The sequence below is a fragment of the Tetrao urogallus genome (assembly GCF_951394365.1).
Source record: "Tetrao urogallus genome assembly, chromosome: 6".
Lineage (NCBI taxonomy): Eukaryota > Metazoa > Chordata > Aves > Galliformes > Phasianidae > Tetrao > Tetrao urogallus.
The window spans coordinates 44,398,264-44,411,446 of NC_136819.1; the positions used below are offsets into that span (position 1 = coordinate 44,398,264).

At 35.2% G+C, this 13,183-nt stretch overlaps 1 protein-coding gene across 6 annotated transcripts in view; it reads right to left on the bottom strand.

Annotated features, from left to right (window-relative positions):
- Positions 1–13,183, bottom strand: part of RPS6KA5 (ribosomal protein S6 kinase A5) — a gene marked incomplete at both ends in the record, with an annotated part of 59,557 nt that overhangs the window by 28,866 nt on the left and 17,508 nt on the right. For 4 of the 6 annotated variants that reach the window (XM_079536892.1, XM_079536894.1, XM_079536896.1 and 1 more), the window contains 3 exons: positions 6,438–6,545; positions 7,219–7,334; positions 9,984–10,202. In XM_079536892.1, the coding sequence (XP_079393018.1) occupies positions 6,438–6,545; positions 7,219–7,334; positions 9,984–10,202 (443 nt within the window). The remainder of the gene's footprint in view (positions 1–6,437; positions 6,546–7,218; positions 7,335–9,983; positions 10,203–13,183) is intronic. The other 2 variants (XM_079536897.1, XM_079536895.1) reach the window with 2 other exon arrangements.

Sequence of the window (13,183 nt, forward strand, 5' to 3'; positions counted from 1 at the left end):
CTTTTGCGGTAGGATTATCGCTATGCTACCTGCCCCTACTTACTAAGAAGTGCCTCATACAAATTCTGAACAGGACACCCATGGAGTAGGTTTTTTTTACTCAATGATCACAAGGTGCCAATATCATGTTTTGATGTTTGCTCTTTCTTTTGCATAAGCAACTACAAGACAAGCTAGTTGAAGTAAATACAGTTAACTAAACTAAGATGCATACACTAGATTGTATCATTCTGTTTTGAAGGTAGAATGGTGCCAACCAACATCTTCCAGATGTTTTCATGAAAGCTTTAGTGAAAAAAAATTAACTCAGAGAGGAACTTTGTCCCAAAAAATGCTAAGTACTCTATTTTAGAGCCTCTAATAGCACTAATCAAAACTGAACCTACAGCAGTCCCAGCACTCTTTGGGCAAATACCTGTTATTGATACATGGCTAGGACAGGGTTCAGCCAGTGGTGGACAATTAAATACATATTAAGCTTGCATGTTACATTTCCAATGAAACATCACACTGAAGAAGACAAGACAGTGAGACACCAATTCCAAACCAGAAATAGCAAGAAAAGGTAGTTGTACTGGAAACATGTTAAGGAGGCAGTAAGCCCTCTTGAAGAACAATGGTAATGGATTTCTGTGATGTTTCTACAATCTTTGTGTGTATTTTGTCAGTATCAATTTTAAAATAGTACAAACTACAGCAGTACAGCCAATGACTCTTCCTTGCATTTTAAGGTTTTACCAATTTCTCAGTTAACCAGAAAAAAAGCTTTAAATGAGCTAGACAAACTAAAAAGTTCTGCTTTCAAAGGGAACATGGAGCTAGGCTAATGAATGTTTCAAGCAAGAATGAGATTTGTTTGCTAGCAGCTGCCATCAGAACAGGCACTTGTAAGAAGTAGAGCAAGAACAGCTAAAACTACCAGTGAAGGGTCCACAGGCCAGGTAAGAAGTGTGTGTCATTCAAAACTAAGCTCTCATGTAACACGAAATGAAGATGTGAGGAAGTGTTTTCACAGGTTTAGATCACAGCTGTATCTGCTTCTGAAATGCAATGCAATTGCAGTTCTGCAAAGAAATCTTTAAGCCAGTTACTAATGATAGATTTGTAAAGCAAATGACCAAGAAAAAAGAAAACAAGAATCCCATTCTGTCAGGCAAGACGACAGTCAGAAACAGCACCTTCCTGCATGGGAGGAATGCAAGTATGCACCACTTTCAGTCCTGATAAGCATTCTGTACTGTGTTTTTCTCAAAATTCCTGGTTTTGGATAACCTGTTTTCTAAAACACTATCTTTTAATAAGAGAGTAAGAGTACCACAAGAGGGAATAAGAGAATTGAAAACAAAATCTGAAAAGAAATCCCTCTTGCTTCAGAGGTTCAGAGTTATAAAGTATAAAAGAGAATTCATTCTGCAAAGAGCTCTACTAGCTCACTGTAAAGCCTTTGAAAATTTTTTAAAAAGAGAATGTAAATAAAAGCAGCACAGAAGATGTCCCATACACACACCTTTATTCCCCTTGCAAAGCGTGAACAGAATATTTTCCAAAGTTGACTACCAACATATTATTCTAACATGTGATAGATGACAGCAGACAGTTTTACACACAGGTACTCCCCTCTCATACCATTTATAAGTGATGTATTACACTAATAAAATTGCATATTATAAATTATGATGGCAAAAACATGTTAATGGCACTTTGAGATTCTGGCATAAAAACCTAGACAATATATTTTGCGCTCCAGTCTTCTGCTTTACTGTTTCATGCCAGAAAAGCATCTGTATCTATACGATAAGGGACCAATAGTCATCCAACCACTGATGACCTGGTTTTGCAATGAAGTGAGTCTCACCCTGCAGTTATGTAATTTTAGAACGTTTGACACGTCATGCTACAGTTCTCAATAAGTAATTTCAGAACACCTAGCAAAAAAAAAAAAAAAAAAAAAAAAAAAGACCCCACAACAGAAGCACACCCAGTAGATCCAAAAATTTTACCTAGTGCTGTTCCATATCCTTTTCCAAAACAACGGCAGTAATGACTGACTGTCCTGACAGGATCTGTGACCTACATTAACTTCAGCATTCACTCTTTCATACCTTTTCCTTTTTTGAGAATCAGTGAATAACTCCTTAACCAAAACACAAGCAGATACAGTAATTCATCAGCAGTACAGATTTTAACTCATTTTTTGCAAGGGAATACTCAAGGTTCAAAGCATTTACTCTTTCAGTGATCAGACACCACTTCAGTTGGAGAATTACGAAAATTTTTAAAACGAAGTGTACAGCTGATTTACGAGGTCATTCAAGTGAGTTCATATAGCACTAAAAGAAAATCAAGTTGTAGTCAGTTTCCCTACCTTTCCTGACTATGTCTGCAGTGCTCTAAAAATGCGTATGAATCTTTCCTACCTCATCTACCAAAATCCATAGGGAGCTAACAACCTTTTATTCTTTTTCTTTTAATGAAGCCTTTTAAGACTACCTACTAATTTTTCTTCCAGAACAAAGTGTTCACTCAAACAGTGAATGCAACACTGATCAAAAGATTTTCAGATGAGAAAGCAACTGTATATCTAAACTATTCACACTAAGAATTATAAACATAACTACATAGATACCCAATTGGCAAAAAACAGACAATTCAATCATTCCTAGCAGAATGATTACTAAGGCATTTGTGTTCTACGTAATCTCAGACACATTGTTTGAAGATTGACAACCTTCAATATTTACTACACAATTTCTTTCATCTTTATTAAGTAAACACAAAAATTTCAAAGCAAACCTAAGATAATGCAGGATGTGTATCAACACAGCAGACTTCAGCAATCCACTGCACTTCAGACAAAAAACATACAGGACTTAACAAGAAAAAATGCTAATTGCAATGCACGATCCAATAGATTGCTTCTACAATAATTCAGTGAACGCATTTAGATTAAACATCTACATATTACATTCTATAACATTTAGGATAGTTACAGAACTGAAATTGTCAGAAAAAAATATTAAAAACGAGTTAGCACTTCAACAATAAATATTAAAATGAAGACCAAAGTTTATGAGTAGGCTAAAGTGATATTAACCAAATCAAAATAACGCCAGCATACAAGTAGAACTGTTAAATAAGACAAAAGTATATTAAAATGACTAAGTCAGTAATCCTAAAGATTAATATACTGCACAAGAAATAGGATGTCAAACAATAGAAATCTAGGAGTTCTTTAAGTATTTCTTAAGATTTAAAAGCAATACATAACACCAAAATGATTGTACCTATGCAGTAAGAAAAAACAGCGTTGAAGACATTTAGATGCAAACCCTGTAACTCTTATTTATTTTTTCCTCAAGATGAATAATTTATAATACACAATCTGCAAATAAATTCTATATCCCACTAACATGGACTTAAACTGAGATGTATTGAAGCAGAAGGCTAAAGTGTCCTCACCCCTTCCCCACCCTTAATTCATCATTGCAGCTAAGACTGTACATGATAAAAAGTTATTATCCATACCAATTTCTCCAATTCTCTTACCTAAGCTCATTTTGTGATTAGACTAATCAAGTTGTTGATGCTCATGAAATATTAAGTACTGATTAAATATTCGAAATTGTTTCACACTTAAATAACTTGTCATACTGAGCTATCCTGTACAAAAATTAATTTTTATTCAAGTACTTTATTCAGGCCAAGTTGTTTCTTCTTGCATGCAAATACCAGCATATGGACTTTTTAAGACAAAGCAAAGGCAAAACCAGACTGTTTTATATAATGTTAATGCCATTTACTAGTTGTTTTTATTACTATTTCTAAAGAGAAACAGTAGCATAAAATGCTTGAAGTTTAAGAATATTGCTTTGAGACTGAATTCGTAGTTCTTACATGTTTAAGTGCTCTTTCATAGTAAATGAGAAACAGAATATTTGACAATGCAGTCTGGTACTCTTCATATTCAGATGTCAGTATCTGTATGGCAGAAATCAACAGGCTTCTGGTTTTCCTAGAAGTCACATGCATTTACTTCTTTTCACTCAGACACTGCTTAGGAAAAGTGCTTGGTGTTCGTTGTTTTTTTTTTTTCCCCTCTTTCTTTGTTTAATCCGCTGTGGTTATTTTAATCAAGAGTTAGTACATTTTTTATTTAAAAGCTTCTTTTAGATTCTAGACTGGCCCAGATAACTGGAAATATATAACAATAATCACATAGAAAGAAGGATCAAGAAAACGCTGAACTACGATGCTTCCTAGCCAGTATCTCCAATTATAAAACCATCTGAAATCCATAAATATATGGTAGTACAATTCTCTGCAATAACTCCAAATTTAGTGTGTGACTGCTGATAACTTGTGTACAGTCTTAGTAACCTAGATACTCCAAAGTGGGAGGAGTTACTAGAATGAATTCCACTTGCATAAGCATGCTTCTGTACACTTGGAGAACTTGCAAGAACCAGGGTAGGCAGGGGAAGAAGTGTAAAGAAAACAGAGAAAGGAAAACATACTAGCATTGCAATGCATTTGCAAGAGCATACTCTTGTCTTATCAGACTTCTGCAGGTGTGGACTTTTAAGTAAGAGTGCTACCCAATTAGCATGAAAACAGGTATAAAGCTATGCAATTACACAGGCAAAGTCACCCCTTTTAAGTACATTGAGTCAGAAGTATAAATTAACAGGTAACTTATGTAATATGAACCATGTTTAAGGAGTGATCACACACAGAGCACAAAATGAAATATCAATTGCTATGTGTAAATGGGACATTTTAATCATGTTTGAGCTTGGTATCTAAATCACAATAGCAAACATGAAAACTGCAGTCAAGCGCAGGCAATCTGTTAGGTTTTGAAAGCTAACAATGAAACTGCAGTTACATTTCTCCTTTCTTTTAACAGTAGAAGTGTTTCAGTTTTCCAGGAAGATGAAAATTCATAAAGCAGAATGAGAAAAAAATAAGGGTAAATGAACACACTTCAGTACAGGCTGAAAACAGAATGGATTAAGTCAGAGAACATTAAATGACCAAGCAGCAAGACTGTATTAATTTCAATGATAGAGTAAGAGGAATCGAATACACAGTGTGAGGAAAAGCTGCCAGGTATCCCTGATGCTTCTCCAAGTCTTCACATCATCGAATCAAAGAATGGCCTGGGTTGAAAAGGACCATAAAGATAACCTAGTTTCAATCCCCCTGCCACAGGCAGGGTTGCCAACTCACTTTTTCTTGCATTGTTTATAAAGAACATCCTAAAGGTGAGCACACATGAGAAATAAGCAAACTTCTTAAAGCCATCTGTTCTGGGACTTTTAAAGAAGGTTCTGATACACTATGATACGCCTTTATCATAAGAAAGATTTCTACCTCTTTCAAGGCCTAGAGGACGACTCAGTGTATTCCATCTCCTACATCTACTACACTGCATTTCTCAATTCCAAGCAGGCTCTACTCTCTTTAGCCACACCTTCTACTTTACTGTCATTCTTCTCTGCTGAAAACTGTATCTCTTTATATTTCCTTGCTGGAAGCACACTGGTCTGACAAACTGCTGCTAACTCTTTGTTGTGCTACTTGATCCTCCTCTTGGCTTCACTTCATAATTTAAGGGGAATATACTGACAGCATTTGTACTATTGCTCTGCTTCAGAAACTAACATTTCAAGTCCTAAAATGTTGCCCTCCAAACCCCAGCAGGCTCAATTAGGAATTAAAATATTCTAGCGGAAACTACCAGCTACCTATTTTTAGAAAACCCCTTTGCTGTATCTAACAATGACTTTCAAATTTGCAATCCCATATTTCAACATCTGATACCTAAAGTGAAAGCCAGAAAATATCTATTTTTAAATTCTCTCAACAGCAAAATCCTGTGCAAGTTTGACTCTCTGAAATCTAAAAAGCATATCTGGAGATAAAACTGTACGTTACAAATAATTAATGTCAACAGACAGTGATCACTGTGTTAGGTACTAGGCATGTATTTAGTAAGAGATAAGCTTTTAACCTAAAAGCTTGCAATTAAGCTTATCAAAAATGACACGTATGTGAGAAAAATACAAGATAATAATACAATAATTATCATTAGCCTAAGTAAGAGTCATAGCATACCATTTGCCTAGTCACTGCAAAGTATTAGCACAGACAAACATTTTAAAAAGGCATCTAAGAATGACAACCTAAGTGACTTTAGATCTCCTTTTGCACATAAAGGGCAGCACAAGGGAGGTAAAAACATTTCAGGGAAAACTAGAAGAGATGAAAGTGTCTAAAAACCCTGGCAAGCCAAAGATCAACGAATTGAAAGCTTAAAACCCCGTAAACAAAGACTACCAGATAATGTTCTTTAAAGACAATGTAGAGAAGACAATGCTATTATGATTTAGTGGTCAAGCTGGATTCTGCCTTCAACTGAAAATTCAAATACTCACCTCATCAGTAAGAAACTCCTTACTCAGACCAAAGTCTGTCAGCACCACGTGGCCATCAGAATCCAGGAGAATATTCTCAAGTTTTATATCGCGATATATAATTCCCAACTGCAAAGAGAATTTAAGTATTTCCAAATAAGTGCAACCATGTCAAAGAAACACTGAATGCATTTCAAGATTAAGAAAATGAAATTCCCATTATTTAATCTGACACCTCAATGCTTACCCTTCAAAGGGAGAATTTTAAAGTGTCTATGAAGAAAAACCTTTGAAACACTTGTCAACTCTCAGAAATTAATGCACCAGGTTTTGAAGACTGAAGCACAAAATACGTCCTTTGCATATAGAAATAGCTGACTACTGACCACAACTGAAGTAATTCTGAAAATATTTTTTAGCTTCAGAACTCTTTCAAAGAGCTGTTTCACTGTATCAGAACAAGGACAATTGAACAAAAGCACAACCCAAACACTGATCAAGTTTACTATAAATTAGGTTTGCTGACATATTCAACCATTTGATAGAGAGAATTAAAAATTAACCATGATTTGTCAATAATGATTCTTTTCACATAGGCAAGAATGTGTAGCCTTCAGCTGACGCACATGAATACACATTTTATTGGAAAGTATTCTTAACGATACAACTAATTTCTCCCTTTTGTAAAACGTCTTTGCATTTAAGGCTAAAGAAATTATCCTAACTTTATACGGCACAAAAAGAACATAGCTGGAGCACAAAATCAGTTGCAGTAGCCATTAAAACAATAAACTCACTTTACCTTGTGTAGATGTTCAAGTGCCAAAACAATTTCCCCAATGTAAATTTGCACCTCATTTTCTGAGAATCTCTCTCTTTGTGAAAGATGAGTGAACAGTTCTCCTCCATTTATATAGTCTAAAAAGTAGAGCAAAGATCATGTAAATCCACTTTCTGACAACTTAATTTTCTTATTTCATAACTTAAAGCACCAATTAATATTGCAAGAAGATGTGCCAGGATCAGATGCTTTTATTGTATCATTTCAACTGCAGTATTTCATTGTGCTGTACAATACATAATTTCCTTCTTAGAGGGGTGACAGAATAGTGCCAGATTGAATAAGCAGCAAAGCCATAAAGTAAACCTCAACTATCCATTAGTTATGAAGATTTCTTTTGCAAAAAATCTGTTTTAGTTTTTCAGAGAAACAAAAAACAGAATATCAATGACACCTGTGTTATGAAATATTTAAGTCCAACAAGACACACTGACATTATAAAAGGCAATTCCAAAGAACAGGTATTGGGTAAAATAATTAGCTATATGCAATTACAGATTTTAACCTCCATAACCTTCATAAGTAGAATGTGAATAGCAAAACTTATTCAAGAAGCTATGGATGCCCCATCCCTGGAGGCATTCAAGGCCAGGTTGGATGGGGCCCTGGGCAGCCTGATCTGGTGGGTGGGCAGCCCTGACCACAGCAGTGCATTGGTGCTACATGGGCTTTAAGGTACCTTTCAACCAAAGCCATCCTGTGATCACAATAGCTTAAAGTTGATCTAAAAACTTGCATTGGCTCCAAATCCTGCATTCTGGAAGACTGTTGGAAATGCAACTGTATGCCTGCAATTGATTCAGATTAAGTTACTACTGCTATAGAATCCAGCACCATGCAGGCTTCTGGTAAGTGTTACTATAGAGTCCAATTCTAAAACCCCTAAAATCTGAAATTAAAATGTTGCTCATTCACCAAGGCCAACTGAGTATAAGGCAGACAGAGACTGTTTTCCCTGAAAATTCATAAGCCACTGAACCACAGAATTCTAATATTACAAAGAAGTAATTTACAAACATTTATGTATGATTTTCAAGAAACCATTATATTATTTTGTCAAGGAAATCATGAAGCTCAGATGACTTTGAAAGTAGCTTCAGGCCACACAAAATAGGTTTCTCGGTTGGTTTTTTTGTTTGTTTGTTTTTACTGTTATGAAGGGTGGATAAGAAAAATAAGACAGCCAGAACAATACACTATACAACTTTTCCCATTTCCTGCTAAAAACAAGAAGACACACAAGAAAGAAAAAGACATTTCTAGAGCAACTGTTACTTTGAGAATGGATTCATAAAGACTTTGTAGAATAGAAAAACACAGCGAACAAAGCCTTTAATCATATATCACCTTTGAATTTTTTGCTTTAAACTGAATCTTAATGTTGTGTTATGGTGGGAAGTAAATGCACATGCCCAGTCAGTGCTATCCACTGCATGATCAAAACTACCACACTCCCACCAATTTGATTGTAATAAGCACATAATCCCAACCTTCAAATGTTCCTTTAATATGTTCTTGTATCTCAACTCTTATCTTTATGATTTTTTTTTTCAAATATTCATCTATAAATACCAGAATAACTGAAGATGATACTCTTTGTGATGAAGAATCACAAAGCTATTGGTGCATTTCCAGTTTGCTTCATCTCTTGCATCCTTCAGCCTCTGACAGTATTTCATATATGCCTTAGTGTCCTTATCAAAGGAACCTGTGAAAACCATTCTTACACTTTTCAACAAGAATCTAGTGAATACTTCATTTAAGCTCAATTTCCTCAGGCAATGGTTTTATCCCACTATAATATACAAAACTATGGTAGGCATATAGAACACCTTCCTAAGAATTGACAGCTAGTGGGAGAGGATTCATACAAGCTTTCAAATGCCAGACAAATAGATGTGGAAAGCAAAGTGTCAAGGTCAGAAGATTATTCTAATAATCTAATAAAAATTGTTATATAGCATTCATTATCAAGTATCTCTTGTAAATGGGCATTTAAGAAAGTTACTAGAATTTACCAAAATGAAGTATAACTGTACAAAAGCAAGTAACAGATTAGAGTTAAAAACAGTAAAAAGTGAAACATGCACTATGTTTGAAGCAGGAGGACCCCAGAAATAGTCACATTCAGTCGCTCCACCTTGCCAACAACCTCTGTACCATTTACACAATGGAATGACACAGAAAATATTCATTTCAATGTTCATGAAAACATTTTCATTTGTAGTAGCAATCGGAGATTTCGCAGACAACTAATGCAGTGTTATAATAGTAAAAAAAAATAACCTACAAGATGAATCTAAGTGCAAGAAAATGTTTGGTTTTGTTTTTTTTTTTTTTGTTTTTTTTTTTTTGTTTGTTTTTTTTTTGTTTTTGTTTTTGTTTTTTTTTTTTAGTAATTTTCCATCTCTGTTTTAGGCAGTGACCACACTAGTAACTTACAACAAAACAAGTATAATACACAAGTATAATACTTTTATTTTTCCCCCCTTAAGTCACAGTAGAGGACTGAAGTTCAAACAGGAAAACCACAAATAAAGGCACTGTTGAAGGCAAACAGCATTTTACTTCCTATGCCCTCCCATACAACCTCCAAACACACAGTACTTAAGTCCACATGAAAAAACCCTAAAAACATTAAGGAGATATAAGGATAGATTATTATATTTGATTATCATATTTTATTTTTTCATTAATAATACAGTTGAATGCTGAAAACTACTTACCTAAAATGAGATGAAGCTTTGTATCTGTCTGGAAGGCATAATGCAATGTGACCAAAAATGGTGACTGCCTAATGTGTTCCAATACTTGTCGTTCTGTCCTTGTGTGCTCAGTTGTTTTGGCTTTTTGAACTATAGTTGCTTTCTTCAGTACTTTCATGGCATACAACTTTCCAGCATCATGGCCGCTTACTTTCCTTACTAGGAACACTTTTCCATATGCTTAAAAAAGAAAGAGTGGGAAGAAAAACAGTTAGGCTACAAATCTGGTAGATACCTTGACATTACTGCTGATTATTAATGTTACACAATATTTATCATTTGGTCCTTATTTCAATTATTCTTTGTTACGCCAGCGCCAAAGTTCCAAAAACTTTTGGAAGCTTTTTCAAAAAGCCCATGAATTCTTCCTGTTACTATTTAGAACATCGGAAATTTAAGTCTGTTCTGGACCTAAAGGAGAGCAAAGTAGGGGAATGCTCTCAACATAAATTTCCTGAACACAGGCAGCAAAAAAAGTCATCAGGATCAAAAGACAGTCATTCCAGACTCCTGAAGCACTGAATCTAAGTGTTCTGTTTACATACTGGTTAAAAAGACACTCCACATCAAAGTAATTCGGAAGCAGCAAATACAGACTTTTTTTTTTTTTTAATCAAAAGGTTCTCATAGACCAACAAATTTGACATCTCTACAAGACAAAGCTGTAGGAAAAGCAGCATTCAATTTAGTGCATACATGAACAAAATAACATGAGAAAGAATGAGGGTTACATTTGAAGATGTAATTATTACTTCTATTAATAAATTCCTTAAAGGAGTCATGAGGAAAGAAGCATAATATAGCTGACTTATATTTCTAAAGTATATATCTCTTCTTACAAAAGAATCTTAAAAATATTAAGCAATTGCAGTTCAAAGAGGGGGGCTCACCATCAATTAAAAAACATATTAGCAGACAAAAAAAATATCAAAAGGCTAAAAGCAAATATTCAGCTTTTAAGATGAAAAGAGGGCACCACAAGAATTTGTCCTGCGTGATTCAGTCATATCTGAACTAGAGTGAGGAAGTTAGCGCTACGTACTACAACAGATGTCAAAGCTGACTGCTAAAATGGCAAAAACAAAATCAATAATAAGTAGCTGAATAATAACATGGCAGATAAAATTCCAAGCCAGTAAATTAGTAATCCATGTGAAGATAATAATCAATTGGACATACTTTTCTAACTGTTAAAAACTGCCATTACTATAGACGTTGCAATGACTGGTAAACCAGACCCCAATGGCTAGTGATTATCCTAAAGGCAAATAGCATGGGAGCAGTACGCACAGTAATAAAGGGGGAAAAAATGGCACAGATACACCACAACACAAAACCAGAAATATCTACTGCTGTGGTATGAAATCTTCGTGCATTCCCATCTTGAGTAATGCACACTATTTCAGTCCTCCTTGCTTCTGCCCCCAGAAACAAAAAGTACAGAACTTCAAGTTGCAGAGATGAATTACACTGATTATTCTAAATACAAAGGGAACTGAACAAAAAGTCTTTTTATTCAGTCTGACAAAAGTAGAATACTGAAGATGCTAAAAAGTTAATCCAAAAAACCTGCAAGAGGGTAAGCAAAGAGATAGTTTTCATTGTCCCTACAAATAAAACAACTAAAAAAAAATCATCAGGTATCAAAACTAAGAAGAGCACAACACAAATATTCAAATAAGCTTTGGAATCTGTAACATTATGTTGCAGATGTCAAAAGTGCAGATGACTTCAAAAAGGTTATATAAATCCTCAGTGGCAAGGAATTTACAGAAAGTACTGCAGAACGTGCAGAGTCTCCCGCTCAGGCAGGCCCCAAGCTGCAGCCTGCTACAGGCGTATGAAAAAAACCATCACTGCATGCCTCTCCATGTTCTTCCAGAGTCACGAGAGACAGAACCCTGAGCCAGCAGAGTGTTTGGCATAACCCCTGAGGGGCCATTATCATCACATCACATTCCCAAAGAGAGCCCTCAAGCATCTCAAAGCTATAAATGCGCTACATAGAATACACTGTCCTGATGGGAGACACTGATCTTTAAACACACTACACAGCACATACAGCTGCCAAACCACAACTGTGCCCAAATCCAGTTTTTTCCTAGATAGGGAAAAGTTTTGAGTTACCAAGTACTTCATTTATATCTCTGCATGTTAAGAATGGCAGAAAAAGCCAGTATAGGTTAGTTTAAGCTTCATCTGATGTAGGTAACAGATATGAGATGGCAGGACTTCCCACTTCCTCCCCAGAATTTCAGTATTACACAGCACTACCCAACTTCTGTTGTAATTCTTCTGTAGCGTGCCAGTAAGTTGGACTCAGCATCCAAGCTGGTCATCAAGAAACAGGTAAACATAGACCTACAAGATCACCACATGAAAAAGGGCATGGGCCATAAATCCTCTCATGATGGACAGGGACAAATGATCTGAATAAAAGCTGTATGCATCACTTATTCACCTACTTTCCAATACTGAATGTTGAATTATTTTTAGCATCTGAAAAACAGGTACTACAATTGATAGGATTGCTTTTAAAAAAACAAAAAAACAAAAAAACAAAAAAAAAACCCAAACCACCACAACTGCTTCCATAATAGCGATTTACATCTGTTGGAGTTACTGCTAAAAAAAAAAAAAAAAAAAAAAAAAAAAAAAAAACACACCACACAACCAAGCAAGATGTTTCCTCAAAATACAAAATCCAGTGCGCAGAATGGCTTCAGCTTGTTTCTCAACTGCTTAAGGGAACAGACCCAATTTTCACTGATTTCCAGCTGGAGCTTGATCCTTAACTTTCTTCTGCCTCTTTAAAAAGCACAGGCTACAGCATAACACAGAAGCTTGCATAGGTTCCCAAAAGGCAACAGCTCTATCAGAAATGTTGGAGAATGTTAAGTTACACTACATTAATTGAAAGCCTCTACATTTTAACAGTTAGCTACTTTTATCTTTGGTTATACATTAATGTATTGCAAGCATCAGCACTCTAGTATTGTATTAACAATGTGCTTCTACAGTTTTAAATATAGTGCATAAGAAAAATTATGCAATAAATGTATGAGCTACACAGAAGTCTCTAGAAACTATACCAGTGTTAACTTAAAAGAATTTCCAATACAGAGCTTTACCATGGTACAAACTGTTTCTTTAGAAATCTG